The sequence below is a fragment of the Cyprinodon tularosa genome, unplaced genomic scaffold (genome assembly GCF_016077235.1).
Source record: "Cyprinodon tularosa strain WSP-4 unplaced genomic scaffold, ASM1607723v1 ctg808, whole genome shotgun sequence".
NCBI classification, from domain to species: Eukaryota; Metazoa; Chordata; class Actinopteri; order Cyprinodontiformes; family Cyprinodontidae; genus Cyprinodon; species Cyprinodon tularosa.
Window position 1 is genome coordinate 129,528 of NW_024039572.1, and position 26,179 is coordinate 155,706.

General features: G+C 39.2%; 2 protein-coding genes across 3 annotated transcripts; one reads left to right on the forward strand and one right to left on the reverse strand.

The window, feature by feature from the left end:
- Nucleotides 1–2,385: 2,385 nt before the first annotated feature.
- On the forward strand, nucleotides 2,386–11,744 carry gtpbp6 (GTP binding protein 6 (putative)). 2 transcript variants are annotated; one of them, XM_038271734.1, is made up of 10 exons: nucleotides 2,485–2,815; nucleotides 2,889–3,026; nucleotides 3,101–3,171; nucleotides 3,255–3,385; nucleotides 6,094–6,164; nucleotides 6,252–6,410; nucleotides 6,498–6,706; nucleotides 8,954–9,102; nucleotides 10,505–10,657; nucleotides 10,733–11,744. In XM_038271734.1, the coding sequence occupies exons 1-10, from the start codon at nucleotides 2,485–2,487 to the stop codon at nucleotides 10,857–10,859; spliced, it is 1,539 nt and encodes a 512-aa protein (XP_038127662.1). In that variant the 3' UTR covers nucleotides 10,860–11,744. The 2 variants fall into 2 exon arrangements, with proteins under 2 accessions (XP_038127661.1, XP_038127662.1); XM_038271733.1 differs by having other exon boundaries at nucleotides 2,386–2,815; nucleotides 6,252–6,706.
- si:dkey-66a8.7 (PI-PLC X domain-containing protein 1) lies at nucleotides 10,293–24,791 on the reverse strand. The gene is made up of 6 exons (XM_038271735.1): nucleotides 24,576–24,791; nucleotides 19,111–19,247; nucleotides 14,002–14,130; nucleotides 13,771–13,926; nucleotides 13,501–13,684; nucleotides 10,293–11,397 (listed from the first exon to the last, which is right to left on the reverse strand). Exons 1-6 carry the CDS (start codon nucleotides 24,694–24,696, stop codon nucleotides 11,132–11,134), a joined length of 993 nt encoding a protein of 330 aa, XP_038127663.1. The 5' UTR covers nucleotides 24,697–24,791; the 3' UTR covers nucleotides 10,293–11,131.
- Nucleotides 24,792–26,179: the final 1,388 nt, after the last annotated feature.

The window sequence follows — 26,179 nt, forward strand, 5'->3', positions numbered from 1 at the left end:
CCGAGGCAAGAATCAGAAATAATAAAGTGAAAGAGGGGTAAGAGCTGTGGCGCCACCAGAGGGGGGCCAAAGGGGGCCATAACCACATCAGTGAATCTGCAGGTGTTACAACAAAACCTGTGACCCCTTAAAATTGTGACCCAAAGGGGCGCCACGTGTATTCCACCATAAACTTCTCTAGGTTTAGATATTAACTTTGTTACATTAGGTTTAGGTATAAATCAGGGCTGAAACAATTAAGCAGATTGATTGTGATTTATCGGTTATCGGGGCTGCTAAGTGCTGCAGTCGATAGCACTGCTGCCTTGCAGCTTTAAGGTTTCAGGTTCGATTTCCGGCTCGGCGTCTTTCTGCACAGAGTTTGCATGTTATCCCGGGTACTCCGGCTTCCTCCCACAGTTCGAAAACATGACTATTAGGTTAATTGGCTTCTTTAAATGGGTGTGAGTGTGTGTGAATGTTTGTCCTGTTTGTCTCTGTGGTTCACTGCGATGGACTGGCAACCTGTCCAAGGTGTACCCCGCTTCTTGCCCATAGACAGCTGGAGACCCAGCTTGGGATAAGAGTGACAGAAAATGGATGGGTGTAGAATTGGTTATTAAATAATCATTAACTAATTTAGTTATCGATTAATCGTTAACACGAGTGTTGGGATTCTAAAACATGCTTTTAGCTGTCAGAGCAACCCTTCTTGAGGAGTAATTATAACAAAATTCTAAAAAAAAAAATTAGCATTTAAGATAAAAATCTTTTTCATCTGTCAATTTGCTCTATCCAGCCTCGTCAAGAAGAAAAGTTTTAGTCTCACTAGGTTTAAATCCGAAAAAAGTTTTACCCTTCACCATCTGATTATTAATCAATTAATCGAAAAAATAACCGAAAACAATTTGCAAATAATCCTTAGTTGCAGCCCTAGTATAAATTCTGTGAAGTTAAGTTTAGTAGATAACAGACAAGTGAGTCACAATACACAGCAGGTCACAGATTTTTGTATAACACCAGTTCCCTCAGTATACCCCATTATACAAATGATCTTATATAGATAATATTTAATGCCTGAAATAAAGTAAAAGGACACTGCTCTAAATAAGTGTCAGCAAGGGAGTAAATTGCAGGGGGGGTTAGGGTGCCATAACCTCTCAAAACTCTGATCCAGTCAAAGAGTGTGTTTACATTAGCTTTCTCTAATGTGCATTTTCAAGTTTTGCATCAAAAAAGCCAGAATTAAAAAAAATGCTTGTTTTTAGGTGGTTTTTGACTTTTGAAAATTTACCTCACATGACCGATGAGCTGTTTCTACTGTTGGTTTCTTATGCATATCAACATGGATGGAAGCAACATTGCAATTACTAGCTGGCATAACAAACTTGTGCAAATATATATATATATATATATATATATATATATATATATATATATATATATATATATATATATATATATATATATATATATATATATATATATATATATATATATATATATATATTCTATTCCGTTAGCTATTCTATCTATTGTAGGTAACTTAACTGAATAAATAAATAATAATAATAATAAAGATAATAATTTAAAAGCTTCAGGCAAAGACTAACAATGTATAGTTTACCTGAACCTAACATGACATTTGGATGTCAAGCTAATGAGCATTAAGGTGTAAATAATCCTTTACTGGAAGTACTGGTTTTATTAGTCTTAGGATTATAAAATGGTTTGTAAAAGTTTTTCTTCTGCCAGGAATATTTTTTTTACTATATTACTTGTTTGTTTTGACTATTCTTATGGTAAATTTACATTTTGGTACTTGAGTAATTTCTTGAATGGCTACTATTTCTCTTAATTAACTAAAATGTTAATAAAGCAGTGATTCTTCTATTTAAATACCATGTCTGGGTACTCTACTAACCTCTGAAAATGAACATCAGCTGCCAATGGGCAGAAGTTGACCCTCTAAGACACAACCTCTTTCTATATTTGCATAATGAGGCAGAAATGCATACAGAAATGTAAAAACCAAAGGTAGAAATAAATAGCGTTGAATAAATGAATATTATCACATGCACATAAATAAATACTTAAAAAGTAATAAATAAATAAAGTTGAAGATTATAACGGACAATAACTAAATAAGTTAATTAATACAAAGGCGAATAAATAAAGAAGCTAATTAAAAGAGATATATACATTTATGTCTCACTGTATAATTTAATTATTTATTTTATTTTTGTGGTAATTAATTGTATGCTTATTTATTTATTGAACATTTATTTATTACTGTATTTATTTTTAAATATGGCAGAGTCTATCATCCATACTACCCAGATAGTACTACTAAATGCGCCGCCGCGGCAGTAGGGGGCAGTGTAGCCTTTGTGCTTTGAACTCTTAGAGAGAGGAAGCGCAGCTTCAAATCAGTCCATGGTGACCTGCTGCTCTGCAGCTTCTCTTGTCGCGTCACGCGTCTCTGAGATAACTTAGCGAGGCATAATGAAGACACTGAGGTTTATTTATTCTCAGCTGCCTCTCGGTCGCAGCTCAGCGGCTGCCTGCGGTTTTCTCCCCAGGTTTCCTTGCAGAGGAGCCGCTCCCACGCTGCTGGCCAGCAGGACCCTGGCGCTCTCTGCTTCCAGCCTGAAGAACAGAAATGACTCCAGTTCACATACAGAAGGAGAGGAAGGAGAAGGAGAGCTGGAGGACAGCGAGGTGGAGGAGCTTTTCCAGCAGCAGGTCCCTGCAGGGCTCGGACAGGGACAGCAGAGGGTGTTCATCGTCCACCCCGATGTGAAATGGGGGAGCAGGAAGCAGTACCTGACCACCGGTAAAGAGTCCAGCATCCACAGATGAGACAGGTGGTCCTCAGGGGGGGGTCTTTATGGTGTGTGCATTTACAGCTGAGCTGATGATGGCTGAGGCCGAGGGGCTCGTGAAGACTTTGGACAACTGGACGGTGGTGGACACCATCATCCTCTCCACCAAGACCCCAGAGAAGAAGAAGATATTTGGGAAGGGCAACTTCCAGTTCCTTACAGGTACCTACAGACTTCCGGTTTCTTGAAGCAGCAGGAAGGTGGGTTTCTATCTGAATGATCTGTTTTCTGTCCAGAGAGAATCAAGCAAACTGTGGGCATCACAGCAGTCTTTGTCAATGTGGACCGCCTGTCCCCTCTGTCTGAGGTCAGACTAAGTAGCACTGAACCTGCTGAGGGATCGGCTTTCCTTTACTGATGCCCTATTTATTTCTCTAAATCCAACCCCAGAGGGAGTTCGAGGAAGCCTGGGGGGTGAAGGTCTTTGACAGGTACTCTGTTGTGCTCCACATTTTCCGCTGCAACGCCAGAACCAAAGAGGCCAAGTTACAGATCTCCCTGGCAGAGATCCCTTTATTAAGGTGATCACACATGGTCATGTCTGCATCAGAGTTCCTATAATCAATGAGACAGCTGCTGCTGGTCAGTCAGTCAGTTCAGTTCAATTCAGTTTATTTATATAGCACCAATTCACAACACGTCATCTCAAGGCATACATACATACAGTTCACCAGATCATACAGTCAAACTGATTAAAAGTTTTCTATCTAAGGAAAACCAGTCGATTGCATCGACTCATTGACTCTAATGCAATCCCTCACACTAAGCATGCTTGTAGCGACAGTGGAAAGGAAAAACTCTCTTTTAACAGGAAGAAACCTCCAGCAGAACCAGGCTCAGTGTGAGCGGCCATCTGCTGAGGCCGACTGGAGTTCAAGGAGACAGAAGCAGAGATGCAAAAAGCAGCTGTAAAAGGCGGCCCCGTCCAGGAAACACACAGCCAGGCAGAGGAGCTCCGAGCCAGCTCCCATGTCAAAGGATGAAGAGAGCACATCAGCCAGTTACAGTCAGAGAAACAGGACTACACTGAAAAACAGGCTGATCTCCAACATCTATAAACAAGGGTGTTGATGGAAGCAGCACAGCTGATGTTTCTTTCCAGGATGGAGTCACAGCCAAACAGGAACAGACGAGGCAAAGCTACTCTGAGGAAAAGCAGAGAGAGCAGAACGTTAGAGATTGAACTAACAGATTCTGCAGAGTGAGAGAATAGAGATAGAATGATGAAATAGGGGTCCCTATGTCCTTCAGAAGTCTAAGCCTATAGCAGCATAACTATAGAGATAGCTCAGGATAACCTGAGCCACTCTAACTATAAGCTTTATCAAAGAGGAAAGTCTTAAGCCTAGCCTTAAAAGTAGACAGGGTGTCTGCCTCACGGACTAAAACTGGTAGTTGGTTCCACAAGAGAGGAGCCTGATAACTAAAAGATCTGCCTCCCATTCTACTTTTAGAAATTCTAGGAACCACTAGTAAACCTGCAGATTGAGAGCGAAGTGCTCTGTTAGGAACATAAGGAACAATCAGATCTCTGATATCAGATGGAGCTTGGCCATTTAAGGCTTTATATGTGAGAAGGAGGATTTTAAACTCTATTCCTCACTAAGACTTGAGACTTACGTGTAGATCATAGGAGATACTTCAAAATACTGTTTGTGTATGAAAATACACATTAAAGACGTACTATCATGTTATGAATCTTCAAGAAAATTTAGGTCTTCCCGTTCCAGTCTACTTTTGTATTCCCAGTAGGAGTGGGCATCCATCCATATATTTTCTGATACGCTTAATCCCAAGTGGGGTTGCGAGGGGTGCTGGTGCCTATCTCCAGCTGTCTACGGGTGAGAGGCGGGGTACACCCTGGACAGGTCGCCAGACAGAGACAAACAGAACAAACAACCAATCACATACACACTCACACCTATTTAGAGAAGATAATTAACCTAACAGTCATGTTTTTGGACTGTGGGAGGAAGCCGGAGTACCTGAGAGAACTCATGCATGCTCAGGGAGAAGATGGAAACTCCATGCAGAAAGACCCCGGGGCAGGAAGTCAGTTGGCTGCCAATGTGCAGCGCCCAGGGAGCAATCAGTGGTTAAGGGTCTTGCTCAGGAACCCAGAGTGGAGGCATTGGGGATTGCACCTTCTCAAAGCACAAGTGCACTGCTCTAAGCCACTATGCCAACACTCCCCCAATTAATTGCATTTGCAATATAATTGCAATTTAACAAATTTCAAATTATAGAGACGCTGATTTTTATTCACACTATATTTAACGTGAGAAAGATGGTACATTTCTCCCTTCCACCCTTTTGGTGGTGGTAAAACGCTTGAAGTTGGTTTGTCTCCACACAAGGAGAGATAATTGTAGCCGGCACGCAGAAACGTGCATGCAAGTAGAAGTAAACACTTTTTCACACAATGGTTACAGTAAAGTCCTGTAACAATGTGCTCTGGGCGAGCAAGCTTTCTAAAACTGAAAGCCTGGGGTGATTAGTTTGATTAGATTTGGTTAAAAATAATCTCAATTGAATTTTTTTGGCAATATTGTTCAGCCATTATGACCAGAACCAAACTTAGAGAATCAGTTTTCACATTTTATGCACCTTTAATCTGGAACCAACTCCCAGAAAAATGCAACACAATCAAAGCACTAAATTAGTTTAAATAAAGACTGAAGACCCACCTGTTTAGAGCTGCCTTGGGTTAGCAGCCCACAAAGAAATCCTAGTATAAAGCTGCTCTGATTTAATTACGCATTGACCTTCTCCCTACGGTTATCATGTGGATCTGGTTGATGTTTTTTTTTTTTATGGTTTTCTGTGATAATTCAGATTTTTCCAGGATTTGATCTCTACTTGACTGATATTTTTAATGATTTTACTGCACTTTTGTTCTGATATTTTTATTATGTAAAGCACTTTTAATTAATGTGCTATACAGGTAAATGTTTCCTTTTTTAACTTACTATAGTTATGGCAAAAGAAAAACTATTTTACCCATCCATTCATTTTAGTTTCTTCAGTTTGAAGGTTGTATAGCTTTAGAACTGCAGAAATATCTGACAGGGAATCATGATCAGTTTTCTATTTATACATTCAAAATGTGTGATGAAATTGTGGGAATTTAAATCTGGGATATTTGGCCAATTATTGCATTTATGTATGGTTTTTAATGCATTTTCATAATAAATGTTATTGTAAACTCCAGTTTGTGTTTCACCTGCAGATCTCGTCTAAAAAATGAAATGGCAGATTTGGATCAGCAAGGTGGAGGATCAAGGTACATCGGAGGATCAGGTGAAGCAGCGGACAGCCTGCATGCCGGTCAATAAGCTGCTGCTCTGTGCTGAAGACCAGATTCACCCTCCTGGTTGGTTCTTCCAGGGGAGACGCTGTACGAGGTCCAGCAGAGGCTGCTGAAGGAACGGGAGGGGAAGATTCGCTCTGCACTGGAAAAACTCCGTAGAAAGAGGCATCTCCTGCGGTCTCAGCGAAAACACAGGGAGTTCCCCATCGTGTCTGTGCTCGGATACACCAACTGTGGTCAGAGGCTGGAAGCGGTTTTCATTATGCTTCGTTTAGATCATTCTGATCCATCTTTTAACACTTTTTTTAATTACATCTGTTCAGGGAAAACCACTCTGATCAAAGCTCTGACCGGCGACAGCAGCCTGCAGCCCAGGAACCAGCTCTTTGCAACCCTGGATGTGACCGTCCACGCCGGCCAGCTGCCCAGTCACATGACCGTGCTGTATGTGGACACCATCGGCTTCTTGTCCCAACTTCCACACCAGCTCATCGACTCCTTCTCCGCCACCCTGGAAGATATCACACACTCGGTATGGAGTCTAGTTTTCCTCTTTTTATGCACACACCTGGACAAGGTGCTTTTCATGGTGCACATGTTTAGACATCATCAGGAGAATCAGAATCAAATTGAATTCAGAAATTTGAATTGATTCGCAGCGCCAGGCGTTATATATCATCTCCCTGCATTTACAGAAATAATAATATAACACAATAACAATATTAAGAGGGGAAGCAACGGTTACTCCTTCTGCTGCAAACACAGTATAAATCAACCATTTTACATAAAAATCTGACATTGATGTATATTTTATTTTGCCAAAAAGCAGAAATGGGAATAAACATCTATTTGTTGTCAATTTTTCCTCTTCAATTTAGATTCTCTCGGTAAAGCTTGAAAAGATTCAGCCTAGGCAACTAAATGTGAAGTTTTCTGGAAGACATTTCGCCTCCAAACAAAGAGGCCTCTTCAGTTCTAAGTAGTATTGGGGATCACTGAGTTTAATATACTGTAGGTCTAACAAAGAATTAGGGGAAAAAGCATAAGGTGGCTTTGATCCCTCCTACTGGATTGGCCATGGAGGTCACCTGGGAGGTGTTAGTGGTTGTTAGGAAGTTCTGGTGCATCCTTGAACTCCCTTGTCAGAGTGGTTTCGGTCACATGCCTCATTGAAGTCTGGTTCTGCTGGAGGTTTCTTCCTGTTAAAAGGGAGTTTTTCCTGTCCACTGTCGCTACAAACACGCTTGGTGTGAGGGATATCTATCAATCCATATAAATACCAGGGTAAACACCCTGTGCAATAACCCAGTATAATGATCCTAACTATTAATAATAAAGAAAAAAGGGAAAAAGCTGTCATATGTGGACACACTGTACAGTGGGGGAAATAAGTATTTGACCCCTTGCTGATTTTGCAGGTTTGCCCACTTACAAAGAATGCAACGATCTACAATTTTAATCATATGTACATCCTAACAGTGAGAGACAGAATCCCAAAGAAAATTCCCGAAATTCACATCATATGAATTTATGAAAAATTGATGACCATCTGATGAGGAAAAACAAGTATTTGACCCCCTACCAAACAGCATGTTATTATTTTGTAGAAAAGCCATTATTGGCCAGCACAGATTAAAACGGTTTTTATAGTTGGTGACAAGGTTTGTGCACATTTCAGCAGGGATGTTGGCCCACTCCTCCTTTAGACAGCCTCCAAATCATTCAGGTTCCGAGGTTGTAGCCTGGCAACTCAAATTTTAAGCTCCCTCCAAAGATTTTCAATTGGATTCAGGTCTGGAGACTGGCTAGGCCACTCCAGAACCTTGATGTGCTTCTTCTTCAGCAAATCTTTTGTTGCTTTGGCGGTGTGCTTCGGGTCGTTGTCGTGCTGAAACACCCATCCTTGACCCATCTTCAGCTCTCTCACTGAGGAAAGGAGATGTTGGTCCAGAGTTCCACGATACATGGCCCCATCCATCCTCCCCTCAATACGATGGAGTTGTCTCGTCCTCTTGGCTGAAAAGCATGATGTTTGCCACAACCAATCTTGACGGTGGGGATGGTGTACTTTGGGTTGTACTCGGTGTTCTATTTATCTGTTTACTACAGTCTGTTGAATTCATGTTAATGTGGATTTAAAGACATTTCAATTAGTAGAAAAAAACTAGAGAAGGGAATATAAAAAAAAAGAAGTCTAATCAACCAAAAATTTTGCGACACCCGTGCAGTACCTCCGTGGACCCCTAGGGGTCGCGGACCCCTGTTGAAGACCCCTGCTTTAAAGCCTTGACCATAAAATAATTGACAGAAGATTAAAAAAAAAAAAATAGAATTTTCAATTAACTTTCTGACAAATGAAATAAAAAACATACATATACATAGCATTACATATATTATAACATTTATTTAAATCAATTTTGATCCATTAAGCATTTCCGCATAGTCTTTTACACATTTTCTGTTCACTACATGAGTCTGATTGTGTAAGTTAGGGTTTTCAAGAACTAAAATATCATGCTGATGATACAGAAGTCTCAACAACTCATGTATGAAATATGATACAGTTGGTTTTAAAGGGTTAAGAAATGGTGTGTGAGCCTCACAAGCTATCATCTATCAGGAGAACAGATAGATGATAGATTTTTTAGCTTTAATCTTCATCGCAGACATTTATGAAGAATTTCTCTGCTACAGAATTGCAAACTAAATGATTTAACTGGGGATACTTTGTGTGTTTTTAAGGTGTTTTTCAGACCCTGTTTGTTTCTGTGTTTCCCAGGATCTGCTGGTGCATGTCAGAGACATTAGTCATCCAGAGACGGTGAATCAGAAGGCGAACGTACTGAATGTCCTGAAGAACCTGGAAATCCCACACAGGCTGCTGGGCTCTATGATCGAGGTTCACAACAAAATTGACCTACTTGACAAGTAAGAATAAAGGCTTCCTTCCTGTTGGTCTTAGTAACATGCTGGAGGTGAAGAGTTGACTTCATGAATTTAAATGCGACGTCTGGAAGTTTGACCTGAGGGTTTGTTTATTTAACCAGCCAGCCTGCTGTCCTCACAAATGTTCTTTTTCTCCCTTATCTATTGTTGAAAGATTGGGGAACAAAGAACTTAATTATGGCTAACAAACACAGAGAGGAGGTTAACATGAAAGGTAGCCTGGGGGGCTTCTAATGCTGCCCCCTCCCCCCACCCCCAACCACCTCCACAATTATAACAGCTTCTGTAAAAAGAAATACACTTTTTTTTTCTTCTTTATTTTGTAGTTTATAAACAGAGACTAACATTCTCTGATTTTTATTTTCACAAAATATAATTCCAAGCAGCATTTTTATGGAATTATTTTTTTATGATGTCTGTTACCAGTGTAGGAATGATGTCCAATATCAGGTAGTTAATATAATAAGAGGTAGTTGATAAGACTCTTAGGGGAATTATTCTCTGGATCAGGTATGATGGAGGCGGACACACATCTAAATCATGCAGGAGTCAAAACTTTAGGGTCTGAATTGACCATTTTCACTTATGTCTATCTGGTGGTCCTAAAGTTTAAAAGGAAAAAATTAAAAAATGGAAATTTATCTCTTCTCTATTCAGTGTTATTCAGCGCTTGTTTGGCCACACTGCAAATATTTGTTCTTAATACACAGAGGATTAATTTCAACTTAAAGGGCTGGTTATTCCATGCCACAATGCAAGAGAGACAATCGCCAACTAGCTGTGGGTCTAGATACGGCCGAGGCGGTGAGGAAGTGGGGGCAAGTTTGTGCGACAACGGAGGGACATGAGGGTAAAAAAGAGCGGGGATCCAGGTGGAAAAAGGGTCCCAGGGTTCTCACGCACTTCGCTCTTCTAGCTGGTCCATCTTCACGAATCGTTTTCCACAATGGAGGTAAAACAAACAAAACAAGCTGGTAAGCTACCAAACAGGAAATACACATAGTGTAGAGCGGATGTAGAATTGACCAATCAGAGGCCTCCTCTGCAGCACTGTCTGCCGCCACCTACAATTTTGGAGAGGTGTCTGCGAAAGGTGGGGGGCATATTTGCGTTCACTGCGACACACACAGACGACCTGATTTCTGAGTATAAACCAGCCGTAAGACTTTTTCAAACGGTTTTCTTAAAGTGCTATATGCCTAACACTAGGTGGCGCTCATTCTAAACTGTAATCAAAAGAAAAGCTGTTCTGAACTCCCTATTTGGTGATTGTGCCACCTCCCGTCTAAAATGGCCCCCTGTGCAGTTACCCACATTAATCATAATAAAAACTGCCTCTAACTACATGCTGGTGACCTGTTGTTTTCCTGTGCGTATGTTGCAGTTATGAAAGCTCAGAGCCGGGGGCGGTGCTGATCTCTGCCCTGCAGGAGCGAGGCCTGGATGAGCTGAAAAAAGCAGTGGAGCGGGAGATTGTAAAATCCACCGGAAAACAAATTTTAGACTTGCGAGTTGACCTCAGCACTCCTCAGTTAAGGTCAGGATGAGCACATCTATCGGCTCACTGTGTCGGTTTCTGTGCCGTGAGGTGATCATGTGTCCCCGTCCACAGCTGGCTGTACAAAGAAGCCACCGTTCAGGACGTGCAGGTGGACGCAGACGAAGGCTCGGCCGTGGTGAAGGTCATCATCAGCGCTGCTGCTTATGGACGCTACAAGAAACTTTTCGGAGGTAGATGAGAACAGAGGAAGCTGAAAAGAACTCAACTCTGAACCTTAAAAAAATATTTTTGCTCTGCGGTGATTAAAAGATCAGATTTGATTCATCTGAAATAGAATTAGAGTTTTGTTTTTTTTGTAAAAATATATTGATTCCACATTAGAGATGCTGAAGGTCATTTTTTTGTTTTGAATAAATGATGATTTCTCTTTGAATCGGAGATGATTCAAAAAAATCACATCCACTAAAAGAAGCTGGGAAAAGAAAAATTCGATGTATTTTAAAAAACCCTTCAGTACAGCTTCCCCCTCTGGGTGGAGCTCTCCGGCAGCAGCTTCTGGTTCAAGGCTATCACCAGGGAGCAGAGGGGCAGCGGCCCCACAAAGTCTCCTGCTATAATGTTGAGGCTGTCGGGGTCCGATCCAGGCTTCTGCTTCTCCACCCATTCCCTCAGATGCTCCCAGTTACTGAAGGTCAGCGTTCGCAGGGATTCCTTCTGATTCTTGGCGATGTAAGCCCTCGGGGCCGTGAGGTTCAGGCCGGAAACAAAGAAACACTCTGCAAAGACAAGAAGGTGTCAAAACATCATCCACATTTAATGCAACTTACTTACTTAATTCACATTTTAACCTAACGAAATGTGATAAACCAACATAAAGCATGTTGAGGAAAGTGGAAGGAGACATCTGAAAGTTGTGCCAGTTCATTTTACTCTGATACCTCTAAATAAAGTTTTTATATGCACCTTGGAACTAAATAGGACACGGTGAACATGGGATAGAAAGTGCCATGACAGAAACATGGTGGTGCTGGAATCATGCTGTGGGGTCACTGCATCAAGGAGAGGAACTGCTGCTCAGACTTGATGGAAATAAATTCAGGACAATCCAACACATGGAAATGAATTGTTGTAAATGCTTTCTATCATATCAACCAACATATAGATGTTAGAAGACTTGCAGCTAATCTTAGCTGATTAAAGACCACATCACTTTCCTTCCACCTCACTGTTATATATTATATTATTATCTCTGGTGGAGATCTTTGTATCTATTATAGGCAGAGTTTGTCCTAGAAAAACAGGAGAGGCTTCAAATAAGATGAAAAGGGTTGTAAAAAGCATCTAGCTGCAATGTGAAAGATTACGGTAAGCTCTTCTCACCTCAGGCTATTTATTGATACCTTGATGCTTCTTATTTAACAGGAATAAGCAGATGTTTAAGTTGAAAGTCCAGTTTATTTAATGTGATGCAGGAAAGAAGAGTACTGAAATATGAGTGTTAAATATGAGTGTTAAATAAGGCTAATTCAGATACATTACTGCAGGGACAAAACAAAGCTGTTATTCTGACTTTCTTTTTTGAGTTTTTACGGCACTAGTGGCTCGTTTTTCTGTCAGTAGGCTGACAGGAAATGTTGTATGAGAGAGGGGGAGACATTCAGCAAAGGACCACAGGTCGGATTCGAGTACTAAAGCCTCCATACATGGGTGGTGCGCACTAACCACTGCACCACCTGCACACCATTTATTCTGACTTTTTTTAAGCTTCTCAACCTTATTAGTTACTAGAAATCTTTTTTTTTCTGTTTAGAGGGGGAAAAAATAATAATTAGGGGTGTAATAAATAAATAATTCTGACTAATATTCAGATATTTAATTAGTACCCACTAGTTGGCAGCACATCCTCTAGGAGCTGCTCTGCACCACCCGCAGCAGAGCAGCAACAAGATCTTGTCAGGTTTTCAGACCTGTCTCCTAATAAAAATCACACTGTATTGTTTTTGTTAATGTATTGGGATAAATCCTATTGTGAGACATAAACTGTGATTTCTATCGAATCTGCAAATTCTTACCAATTCGCATCCTCATTGCACAACAAATGAGTAATGAAAGTCTTTTTGCACAGTTTTTTATGTCCCATACTCATTTTAAATATTCAGTCAAAATATGTGTATTATTGAACTGAAATTAATTGAACTGATTATTGAAAGGCTTTGAAAGTTGGGATTTATTCCAACAAGTCTAAAAATATATTTTAATCTAATGTGATTCACTTTTTTTCCCCATTAAAAAAGATGTAAAAAAAAAGCTCAATTTCTGCTTTAATGTGACTAAACATTTTATATTTATGTTATGGTTAGATTACTACACTTTATTACCATTTGGTTGAGCTTTAATGAGCCATTGAGGAGACATAAACTCCAGAGGAAGACACTCCAGTCAGATGGATAGAAAACATTTTAGCTTTGTGAAAAATATCTTGTGCCAGAAGATTTTTCATCACCATGAACACACCATCCCTACAGTGAAGCATGGTGGTGGCAGCATCATACCATAGGAATTCTTTTCTTCAGCAGGGACGAGTAAAACCGGTCAGAGATGATGGAGGAATAGATGTAGCTAAAGACAGGATCAAATCTATCACTTGAATCATGCTCTTGTGTTTAGAATGGCCTAGTCAAAGTCCAGAACAAAATCCAATCAAGAATCAACGGCAAGGCTCAACGTTTAGGCTTCTCATTCCGAGAAATTAGGTGAAGAGTCTGGGAAAATGTTTGTAGGTGTGCTAAGCTATTAGAGACATCCTTCCCCAAGGGAACATAAATGCATGCCACATGTTAGGTTATGGGCAAATTTCTGCATTCTGAAGACCAACCCACCTGGACGTCCCATGTCTTTGTTCCACTCCAGGTAGCGTATTACACCGTCCGCCGTTTGTTTATTTGCCCACCAGTACGGGATGGCGGGCCACAGCTGCGGATGTCTTGCCACCAGTTGGGATTCATATGAGAGAACGACCTGGTAACCGGATGCCCACAGGCTCCGCAGGCTTAGGACTGCTTCCTGTGTAAGGACATAGGCAGGGTGCAGACAGTGAGGCAGTGCTTTGTTTTCAGGGTGATCATCACCTGTAGCAGGAGGACGCTGACCTTCCGGGGACAGAGCTTGGAGCCAAACAGTTTTTTTAAACGGGAGATGAACAGTTCGTGGCACTCATCGTCCATCCCCTCAAAATGGCTGCAAGCCAGGATAACGACCTCCTTCGGGTGAGAGTTCAGCCAGTAAGCTACGCATTCCAGCGTTTTCTGTAGGGGGGGAGAAAATAATGTTGATGGCCAGAAAAGAACAGAAAAAAAGCAGTTAAAGGGACCTAAACTCACCAGGACTGTCAAGTGTGTGTATATAACATGGGTAAAGTAGAGGTCGTCGGATGGGTCGTTTGGTTTGTGTGCGACACGGAGATCAAAGAACCGAATTCCCTTTGCCAGCTGCTCCTCAACGCTCTTGTCCTGAAGACAACAACACACCATCAAATGTTTTTTTGTTTTTTGTTCTACAGTGGAAATAGTAGAATGGGGGGAGTGGCGGCCTAGTGGTTAGGGCATAGAGCAGGGAATCCTGAGGTTCTGAGTTCAAGCCACACTCCCACAGACTGCCGCTCTGGGTTTAAATGCAGAGTTCTTTTTTTTTTTTGCTTTGTATTTGTGACAGTGGAATGACAATAAATAAAAATAAGCTGGAAAAAAAAGTGTTTTTCCTCTTGAGAAATTCTGGTTTGCCCTTCTTTGCCAAATTGTTTGAATTCAGCACTTTGGGTCTTAAAGCATGAAGAGATTAAAATCTCTCTATTGGATCCAAGCCAAAATAAGGACGAGGCCACCCCCAACTCACCTTGTGTTTCTCTAAACATTCATTTGTAAATTTTATGCAGTGACGACCGCCATTTCATTTTAAGGAAGAGAAAGTTGGCAACAGGACGCTTTGCAATCATTGTAAAGTGGCAATTACATCCGCCAGAGGAAATACATCCAACGTGCAGAAACACAATGAATGCTGTGTTTTTGATGCAAGAACAAATCGGGATAAACACCTTCGAATAATAATTCCATCCATTTTCACCCGCTTAGTTGCAGTGGGGCTGTTGCCTATATCTGTCAGTCTCTTGGTGAGAGGCGGGGTACACCTTGGACAGGTTGCCAGTCTGTTTCAGGGCACCACATGCACACACAAGCATGCATACACACTCGCACACCTAAGAATTTAGAGAAGGCAATTAATCTGACAGTCATGTTTTTGGACTATGGGAGGAAGTGTGAGTACTCTGAGAGAAACCATGCATGCTCAGGGAGCACATGCAAACCCCAAGCAGATAGACCCCTGGCCGGGAATCGAACCCTGAACCTTCTTGCTTAAAGGCACTAGTGGTACCTACTGCACCACCCTAAAGATCTTGGAGTTCATCAGGACGTTTCTGCCATACTTTTCACCTTTTAATGTTCCAGTGGATGCTAATCCCTCTCTCTCTCTTACTGTCAAATCCTGACCATAACGGAGTTGAATCCTGCAGTGCTTTAGAAAATGTTCTGGGTTCTGCTGTAGTCTCTCATCCACCGTCAAAAATGAAGCAGCAAACAATTCTTTGCTGCTCAAATCACTTTCGGTGTGAACGTGGCATTAGTCATTTTGATTGACCGGTCCCTCGTGGTAAGGTTCATGAATGTTTCATGTGTTTTTTGGATGACGCTTTAGGAACCACTGGGATCCGTGATCTTTACGTTGCTTTTTCACCTAATAAAAGTAAATTGTTTTGCTTTCAATCTGTTCATTGTTTTAACTTAAGGTGTGTTCTATGGCTTTTTGCGATCTGACTAAGCCTCATGTTGTCAAACAGGTTTTATTCAAATGCAGGTTCTTTTCTATAGGCAAGACAATGAGAAAGGTTTTCTGTAAAAGTTTAAAAAACAAATCCACTGGACTTGGTTTCCAAGGTTTGAAGACGTTTCGCTTCCTCTACAGGAAGATTTCTCAATTCAAATCTGAGAACATGACATTCTCATGACATTCTTAACATTTGAATTGAGAAATCTTCCTGGAGGAGAAGCGAAACGTCTTCAAACCTCGGAAACCAAGTCCAGTGGATTTGTTTTTCTAAACTTTTACGGAATGACTATGACCTGGATGACTGAGAATCTTCATCAGCATATTGCACTCCATTTTGGGAATGAGAAAGGTTGTTTTTTTCCCCCTGAAGGACTGAGATTCTTTGAGAGTAACTTTCTATATTTACTCACGTTTGTCTGAGACAAACAGTGACAAGAAAAAGAAAAATCTGCCTTCACACACGATTATACCATTACAGAACAATAAGCCATTTTTTACGTGGCTGAGTGTTATAAACACAAACAGGTCACCTAAAGGTAGTATTTCAGTTTCAATCACATGATCTTCCAGTGGTATTGAGGAACCAGGCTCTAGAACAATTAGTCAGCTCTTTCTCTAATCTGGAGAATGTTCCCTCCTCCTGATTTGACCCTCAGCCTTTAAACTCTGACCCCCTATTTTCAGCTCCTGTCAGAGCAACAAATATCAATTTCATTGCTGTATTTATCTTTCACTTTTTAAACTTTGGACCATCTCAACTCCTTCGCTTCATGACACTCGTGATTTCTCGCTCCAATGATGTCGATTCTACAGTTTGCTTCTTGGTGAGCTAACTTTGAAGTCAAACTTTGGTAAATCAAACTACTGTAGATCTTGGTGGATGTTTAGCTAACAAACAAAAAATATTTTTTAGCCTCCAACAGCCTTAAATCATGCATTAAATACCTCCATCCGTTAACCCCAACCAACTTCTTCACAGCATAATGCTGCCACCACCATGTCTCTTAGTGTACAACCAAGTAACTAGTATGTGAGATGCATTTTAACACATATATGTTAGGAATACAATAGTAAAGGGTCAATATTACAAGTATAAAGTCATAATTTTAGTCAAGAGAAATGTCATTAGTTAAAAGATTAAAGTCATATTATTATAAGAATACAGTTGTGATATCTTGAGCCTTAACATTATCAGAATCGAGTCGTATAATCACAAGATTAAAGTCAGATTATTGTGAAAAATAAGGTGTAAAATTATGAAAGAGTCAAACATTACAAGGATGTTACAATATGACAAAAAAGCTGTAACCTTACCCGATTAAAATCATAATATATACATAAAAAGCATATTAATAGAAGAAAGTCATAAAATTACAAGATTAAAATAAAAGTCTTATGAGATTTATGTCATTATATAAAAATAAAGTTATACAATTATGAGATTAAAGACATGAGAAATTCATTGTAACGCAGCTATAAAGTCATAACGTTATGAGAATGTCATGTTACTATATTAAAATCCTCATCTTATGAGAATAAAGTTGCAGTTATTTGAAAATAAAGCCATAACATTACATAACAAAGTAAAACAAAAAAACAATATTAAAAGAATAAAGTCATGGTATTGTGAGAATGTCGATATTATCAGAATATTCCGAAAACAAAGTTCTAAAATGAGAAAAATAGTCCTAATATTACAAGGCTGAAATCATATTGGAAAAAGGGGTTTGTCTGTTTTTAGTTGCATGTTGTCTAAGCAGAAACAAGACTTTCTTGGGCTACTCTATGAAGCAACTCAACCCTATTTCTGATATTTGAATTGAAAAAGCTTCCTGGATGGGAAGCAAAACTTCCTTAAACTTGGAAACAAAGTCCAGTGGATTGTTTTTTAACATTTTTGGAATCACTATGACCTAGATGACTGAGAATCTTCACCACCATATTGGAAAAATAAATGTAATATATGATGAGATTTAAAGGGGCTGCCAACTTACATGTCACTCTTACAAGAAGAAGGTTTGCTGTTCAGTAGAGCTGATCACCTCAAGTCAGTTATAAAAAAAACTTATTTTTTTCATAACATCTTGACTTTACTCATATATCACAGCTTTATTCTGATACGATTTGGAATATTTACTTAATATTATGGCTTAATTCTTAAACAAAAAAGTCGCAGTGGGCCTGATACTGAGTCCTACTTTGTGTGTAAGCTGGGTGTAGAGATAGTTTTCTAAGTATTTTTCCACATGTTTTCTGTATCCAGTAAAATAAATATAAACATTCTTTTTATGGATGTCTTAAATATGGCCTCATTCCAGCCACTCTTATGTAAAACTGAAACAGTTCCTTTAGATTTTATTTCAGGATCTTGGAGTAAAGAGGTTATAAATGTGTTTAATAAAGTCCATCAATTTGCTTTACCTTTAGCAGCTTGTGGGCGGAGCCAAAGCTAAACCAGGCAGTAAACATCAAACCAGCTACTTGCTGGAAAAGGAAGAGCCTGATTCTTACATTCCCTTGGCTGTGATTGTAGCATAAAGCTGATTTGGAGTGACGTGTTTGTATGAAAAAGAAGGAACGTCTTCAGTTTGAACATAAGGACAAAAAAAAGAGGAAGATGATGAAGATGTAGGAAGCAGAAACTGAAACGATGACTGTTGGTTTATGAAGGTATAAGCTGCATAAAGAGAACAAAAATATACTTTTGAGACAGTCGAACAGGGAAGCAGATCTTATAGCTGAAAGCAGAACAAAGACGTTTAAGGCAATACTGAAAATCCCCATTTGATGGACATGGACCTTCACAGTGTGTAAGGGGAGCAGGATCCATAGTAACTCTGGAGGAGCTGCAGATCCACAGCCCAGGTAGGAAAATAAGTAGACAGGAAGACTTGTTTGCACTTTTGCCATAAGCCACAGAAGGGACAAAGCAAACATGAGCCAGAATGCTATCTGTTTAACCACAAGCACAACTCTATAGCTGATAGAAAACTAACACTGCACCTCCACTGGAACACTCTCCCTACTGTAAAACATGGTGGTGGTGGCATTATGATGTGGGGATGCTTTTTTTCAGCATTGACAGGCAAGCTGGATGGAAATAAGATAATCTTAATTAGAAATGATTATAATATGGTTCAGATTACTGCTTATCCATGTGTTAGAATGGCCCAGTCAAAGTAAACACTTCAATGAATTTAGAGAATCTAAGGAAAGACTTTAAAAAATATATTTTATCAGATCTTCATCCAGTATGAAAGAGAGAAAAATATTCTGGAGAGAAAAATGTGAAGGATAATTCCCAGGCTGGTACAGACAGTTCACAAAAAATAAGCAGTTTATGTGACACAAGGGGTTGAAGATAATAAAAGGGAAAAAAATGTTTAGATTGTTATTTATAATAAACTTCATAAAAATATGCAACTCTTTCCTTAACATTTAAGTTGTTTTTATTAAATCTCCATAAAACATGTCGTTTGTGGTTTTTAACATGAAGAAATGCAATAAAGCTTCTAAATGAAAGATGAATTGCGTACAAAGAGCATATGAATTTAGATCCTCTTTATTAAAGATGAACTTTGCTTTTCTTACACCACCTTTCTTCATACCTGTGTGGTGGCCCATTTAAAGATGGCAGGTCTGGTAAAGCAGGAAAACAGTCCATCCAGGATCCTGAATAAGTCAGACTCAGACCTGAGGAGAGGCGAGTTTATGTCCAGACAGTAACTCATGGCGTCATGGCTCCCTATGTAAAAAAAAAACAAACAAACAAACACCAATACAGCTTTAAGACTCCCAAGAAGAGGAAAACGTTTCTAAAAGGATGGCATTTAAAACTAGAATTTTACACCGCAAAGATGATCTTGAAATAAGAAAATATTTCTTCAATTAAATGTATTTACCCTCAATTTGAGAATTTAAATAAAATGATTTGCCAAAGGAATGAGTATTTTTACTCTATAAATAAGATGATTAGATATTATGCACATGAAATAAGAAAATGCAGTTATTTTTTCTTATTTTAAATGTAGATTGTCTTGTTCCATTGGCACTTACCTGCTTAATTCAAGAAAAAATGAACTTATTTTAAGAAAAAATAGTTTATTTAGATTTCATTTTTTTTTGCAGTTTTTGTCTAACTTGATGTTTTATTATTATTGTTTTATTCGTATATGACTGGTTTGATTATAAAAGGCTCTGCCTAAACTATAGTATAAATATATTGACTTAAAGGTCATAGCTACAACTCTTTCATCCAATTGATTAAAAAAAATTATCAAAAGGGCATGTAAAGTGGTGCAGAATGAAACTTAATTTTACAATTTTTGTATTATTTATTTTTTTGTATAGATAGTTGTTTTGTTAATTTTGATGGGTCCAAAATACAGAAATATTTTACTCTAGCTGTAATGTGATGTACGTGAAAGTATTATGCACCAATAGGGTTAGTATTAGCTCAGGATTTGCCAGATCCTGGTAACACCATGATAGCACTGAGAAATTAAGCCAAAAAATAGATTAAAAAAAGCAAAGGGTGAACTTTGATAAAACTTTTAGTGTTTGTGTTCACTTAATAAATAAGGTCTCTGCTTTTCTTCATAACTGCTAAGTTAAATGTTTGGTTAGCTTCAGCAGGTATGGCAAATGGCTGGCAAACAGTGCAGAAAAAGAGCAGGTGTGCGCGCCCCTAACTGGATGGGAGGAGTTAAACTTGTAGCTGTCACCTTTAAAGGAATAGTACACCCAAAACATGATTAGCCTTCATTTTCTACTCACCCCCATGCTGAACAACACTCTGGAGTACTTTTTTGATATCTCAAATGCATCTGGAGATCTGGGAGGCTTCTTGCTGTCTGCTGACATTTAAAAAATGGAGGTCTATGGCGCCCGAGGCAGAAAGGTCCATAAAAGTCCACAAAAAACGTGTCAATATTCCTCCATACTGCTCGTCCAATGTATTCCAAGTGTCCTGAGTGGGTAGCATCCAGAATTTACTCGAAACGAAGTCATTTAGAATGTTTTTAGAGCATAAACAGTAGTGTATAGGATTTCCTAAAAGCGCGTTCACGAGTCTACAGAAACCGCGGCAGACCAAACCAGACGAAAGTGCTAATTCAGCGTCTGCTCTGCCGATAATGCAAGCGTAGAAGAAGAAATGTGATGTTTACCTGTTTAAAGAAAGAAACAACGAAAGAAAAATGTCTGAGGACTTCAGTGTTGAGGAAGAGCATGAGTTCTTTGCCGAGCTGAATGCGCACTTTCATCTGGTTTGGTCTGCCGCGGTTTCCGTAGCGTCATGAACGCGCTTTTAGGAAATCCTATACACTACTGTTTATGCTCTAAAAACATTCTAAATGACTTCGTTTCGAGTAAATTCTGGATGCTACCCACTCAGGACACTTGGAATACATTGGACGAGCAGTATGGAGGAATATTGACACGTTTTTTGTGGACTTTTATGGACCTTTCTGCCTCGGGCGCCATAGACCTCCATTATTTGAATGTGAGCAGACAGCAAGAAGCCTCCTAGATCTCCAGATGCATTTGAGATATCAAAAAAGTACTCCAGAGTGTTGTTCAGCATGGGGGTGAGTAGAAAATGAAGGCTAATCATGTTTTGGGTGTACTATTCCTTTAAGTTCCAATTCCTTAAATAATACATTTTATTTCGAAGGCGCCTTTCTGGACACTCAAGGTCACCGTACTAAAGATAAAAACACAGAATAAAACCATTGAAAAAATACAAAGGCTGGGACAGGGAAATTAATATTGAAGAGAATAGGCGATTTTAAACAGATGAGTTGGGTAGCACAGCTGCCTTACAGCAAGGTGGTTCCGGGTTTGATTCCCGGCCCAGGGTCTTTCTGCATGGAGTTTGCATGTTCTCCCTGAGAATGCATGGGTTCTCTCCAGGTACTCTGGCTTCCTCCCACAGTCCAGAAACATGACTGTTAGAGTAATTGGCTTCTCTAAATTCTCCTTAGGTGTCAGTGTGTGTGCATATTTGTTTGTCATGTTTGTCTCTGTGTTGCCCTGCAATGGACTGGTGACCTGTCCAGGGTGTACCCCGCCTCTCGCCCGTAGATGGTGGTGTGACAGGCAGAAGGGACAGACAGTTATAAAGACGAGGAGGATCTGAGAGCACGGCAGGGGGGTGGAAACATGCAGGAGGCCTGATGGGGGGGCAAGGTGGTTAAGGGCCTTGAATGTCACGGTAGGAATTTTATATTGAATGTGAAACTGCACAGGTAGCCAATGGAGCTGTCGGAGAACCGGGAGATGTGGTGGATCTAGTTATAATGCGGGCAGACTGAGTTCTGGACCAGTTCTAGTTTATGGAGGGATTTTTGAGGAAGGGCAAAGAGGAGAGAGTTACAATAGTCCAGTCTGGACGTGACCAGGTTGTGGACAAGTATGGCAGCAGTGTGTGGAGTAAGGGAGGGACAGAGGCGGTGAATGCTTCTGAAGCGGAAGTTAAATGACCTAGAGTCTATAGTCATCATTGTTTTGTTTTTATGTCTAAATTATATTTGGTGTCTTTAAAAATCCGCATTTCTAAAGATAATTATAATGTTCTCCTTTCGGCCTAGTGGTTAGGGCATAATGCTTGGACTCCTGAAGTTGTGAGTTTAAAACCCACTCCCACAGACTGCCATCTTGCTCTCTGAGTGAGACCATGTAACCCCTGATTCCTCTCCGGGGGGCTGCACAGTGGAAGCCTTCTGCTACCCAAACAGGATGGGTTAAATGCAAACAGTTAATTTCTCCATTTTGAGATCAATTAAAGTTCAGTTTATACCCTTATATAAAAAGGACCTTAAAGACACCACCCGCTGGTTTATTTTTCTAACTACCAAAGTTACACTGATAGCAGCAGAAACATGATCAATTTGGATGGATTTCCACAGCAACATTTCATAGATTTGGTTTCACCAAAGCAGAAAGGACAAAAAAAAAAATAATCCTGCTTTGTTTGCATTGTGTTGATGACATCACAACAGCGAGCCCATGCGCTAACATACTAAAAAAACTGCTTCAGGCGTGTAATTTATTACATTTCTTTTTGCATATTTAAAACATCTGAGTACCAGTTTAGTTAAAAATGGCTCAACGGTATGTCTGAGTCAGAGTTTCACTTTAACTGATCTCATGGATCTCTCTAATTCATTCTGACATGAATAGCGAAAGTTAAGGAAACAGGAGACATGGATGGTGGTTATCTCTAAAGCTTTGGTTGGTATCTGTTTATACGCCTGGGGAAATAATTCATATTAAATGGTTGCTATGCTTCTCCACAGACCTGTTGCAACAAGGTAAGTTAATCAAGCAATTGCTTCGGGCCCCGACCTGGCCTCAAGCCCCAAGAAAATGGCTGGCCTGGTTATAAACTGACATCAACCACAAATAACAGTCATTTAAATTTAGTATTTGTCAAAGCAGAAAATTACAACGATGCTGTAACTGGATACGCCTCAAGGGGGCCGTCTCCAGTTGCAACTCATTCAGCATACCCATAGTCAATACGCTTGAGCAAGACGCCAGATTTGCATTTATCCCTTTAGTTTTGTATGAAAAATAGACTTTAAACTACCTCAACAGGCGTGTATCCCTTTAGTCATGTACAAAAAAGAAATAATTTCAGATCAGATCACCATACACTTTAAAAAACACCAAAAAGTAAGTCATTAAATAGGTCTTTTGTATTTTTCTGCACATTTTGCTGCATCCGCTTAGAGACGCTTAGCCTCTGCAATTACTTTTATATCGAACATGATGTGACTCGGACTCGGTTACAGAGTTATCTCCACCCCTCCCTTCACTGTTTAATTTGATTTACAGTAAGGCGAGAGGTGGAGACTGAGAGCTGAGCTGAGGAGGTCACAGAGAGTTTTCAGAATATATAGCAACATGTTTTATATATATATATATATATATATATACATAAAAAAATTAAATTAACTGCATTAATTTTAATAGCCCATTAAATGTTTCTAGATACTTAATTGAAATTAAAGCGTTAAAGTCCCTGCCATAATATATAACTACGCATAAGATATGCATAACATGATGCATATAATTCACAGTATAACATATATATATATATATATATATATATATATATATATATATATATATATATATATATATATATATATATATATATATATATATATATATATACTGTGCTGTGAATTATATGCATAATCTTATATTATAAAATTATGCATATAATTCACAGTAGAGTTCAGATTTTTTTTTAAATATGGACCTATGAGTCAACTTTGTTGAGGCCCCAAATTACTTGAAACGGCCCTGAATGCTGAAAGGTTTGATAATGAAATCTGTCCATTCCAGTTTGCTCTGCTGTTATCTTCCAAAGCCACTTCAGTCATTTTTCACTAGAGTCACACAGTGTTCTCAAATTCAGCTCAGACATTGTGCTCCTGTCCCCGTACAACACAAAAGAGAGCTTTCCTTTGACAAAAACAAAGCAAGATAAAGAAAAACATCAGGTACTTTTATCAAAATCTTTGAAAACAATATAGAAAATGAGACTAGGAATACCCTACAGATCAGCAGTATTGAGCTTTATTCTTGATCTTATATCATATTTAGTTTAATACTTTATCTTTTTTTGTAGATGTTTTACTCATTAATCTTTTTTTGTAATACTAAGCTGGTATGAATATGCTATAATGCTGCAAATTGTAAAAAGCAGGAGAACACATTAATTCTGGTTTATTTAGAATAAGACCAGATTTATTTGTGTTTTCTTATTACCAATGAAATGACAGCTTTCAACAACAAAAGACCCACGAAGATAAAATCTGAGCTGTAAAGCAGAAAAGGTTGTTCAGATATGAATTTCAGGAAATTATAGTTTAAGTTTGACACCTAGAAAGAAAAGTTAATCAGTGAATGAAGCGTTTCAGATGGTAGGAGAGGATTTCTAGGAGTCAAGGTAAATATATCTTTAACCATATTTAATCGACGTTTTAATTCAAATAAATAAATAATCTATCTAATCATTGTTTAATCACTGAATGCTGGAGGTAGAGTGTGGAGTAGGTACCAGGTATGGCCAGGTGTGTCAGAGGAATGTCCCACAGCTCCTCCGGTAGAGCAGACATCCAGTCCTGGTTGCAGACCTCCATGTCCAGCTGTTGGTCTCCGAGCTGCAGCCGTTTCACCATCAGTCACATGTTTTATCTACTCCCCTTCACCTGATCCCTCTAAACCATCGATCAAACACACAGGAAGGCAGGATCAGCATGACGGGATGGACGGTGGGAGGAGAAACTCCGTTTCCTGCTTTTTGCAGACCTGAATGACGGCATTACCGCCACTAGAGGGCGCACCTCTAGGTAAACAATGTCAGAGAGAAAAGTCCCAGACATTTTCCCACCAAGAGTTAAACAATGAATGCATAAAAAAATACCTTTGGTGTGTTTCCTGTGAATTTTGAGTCTCTTAATAACTTATTCTAAATCTAAATAAAACTTTATCTTGTCAGATTTACATGTTCAACACACTCAATTTAATTCAGTTTATTTCTATAGCACCGATTCACAACACCAGTCATCTCAAGGCACTTTACAGTTCAACCAGATCATCCAGTCAAATTGATTCATAGTTTTCTATCTAAGGAAAACCAGTTGATTGCATCGACTCATTGACTGGAATGCAATCCCTCACACTAAGCATGCTTGTAGCGACAGTGGAGAGGAAACACTCCTATTTAACAGGAAGAAACCTCCAGCAGAACCAGGCTCAGTGTGAGCGGCCATCTGCCAAGACCGGCTGGGATTCAAGGAGACAGAAGCAGAGATACAAAAGCTTTATCATGATTTCACTTGGGGAACCAGTGTGGGGTCTTTGGCTCAACTGCAGAAATAAAAATAAACATTTATCTTAAAGATTAAAGTCCATTAGTCGCTATATTGGGTATCCTCAACCCTACATTAGTGCTAAGCTCTGCTCAAAAGGAGATTGTTGCCTTTACATTACTGGCTGGATGTAAAGACTTCCTTTTACACCAGAAGTCAGATAAATGTCCCTCAATATCCCTCTGGGTTAAAGACGAGGTTTATTCTGAAGCTTGAGGAAATCAAATATATCCTTCGAGGGTCTACACAGAAGTTTTACCAGAAGTGGCAATGCTTTCTTTCCTATTTTTCAAACTTTGAAGTTTTTGCCCAACTAAACAACATTGCATGTTGTGATAGTTTTAAGTATGGGTTTTCATACCTGATGAATGACATATTCATTTGTTTTTGTTTTTTTTCCATCAGGTGGACTTTGAGCTTGGGGGGGGTCTTTTTTTACATTTTATTTCTTGTTGGGAATAAAAAAAAAAAGTGGCTGAAACTGCAGGATTGTAATTTGTAATTTTTTACTTTTTACTTTGGTCCGATGCTTTGTCAGTATTGTAGTGACTTTATAGATTTGTGTGTGATCACAGCAAAATACGCATCGTGTATGTACATATATATGAATATATATCTTTATATGTATGCTTGTATGTATGTATATAAATATATATATTTTTCCTTTTTTGTTCTTTCCTCTTTTGGCTCCAATAAAAATAATTGAGAAAAAAAAGATCTTTCTGTTCGCTATATTATTACACTTTGTTTTTAATGTATTTTTTTTTAGATGTTTGTATAGTAAACCAAT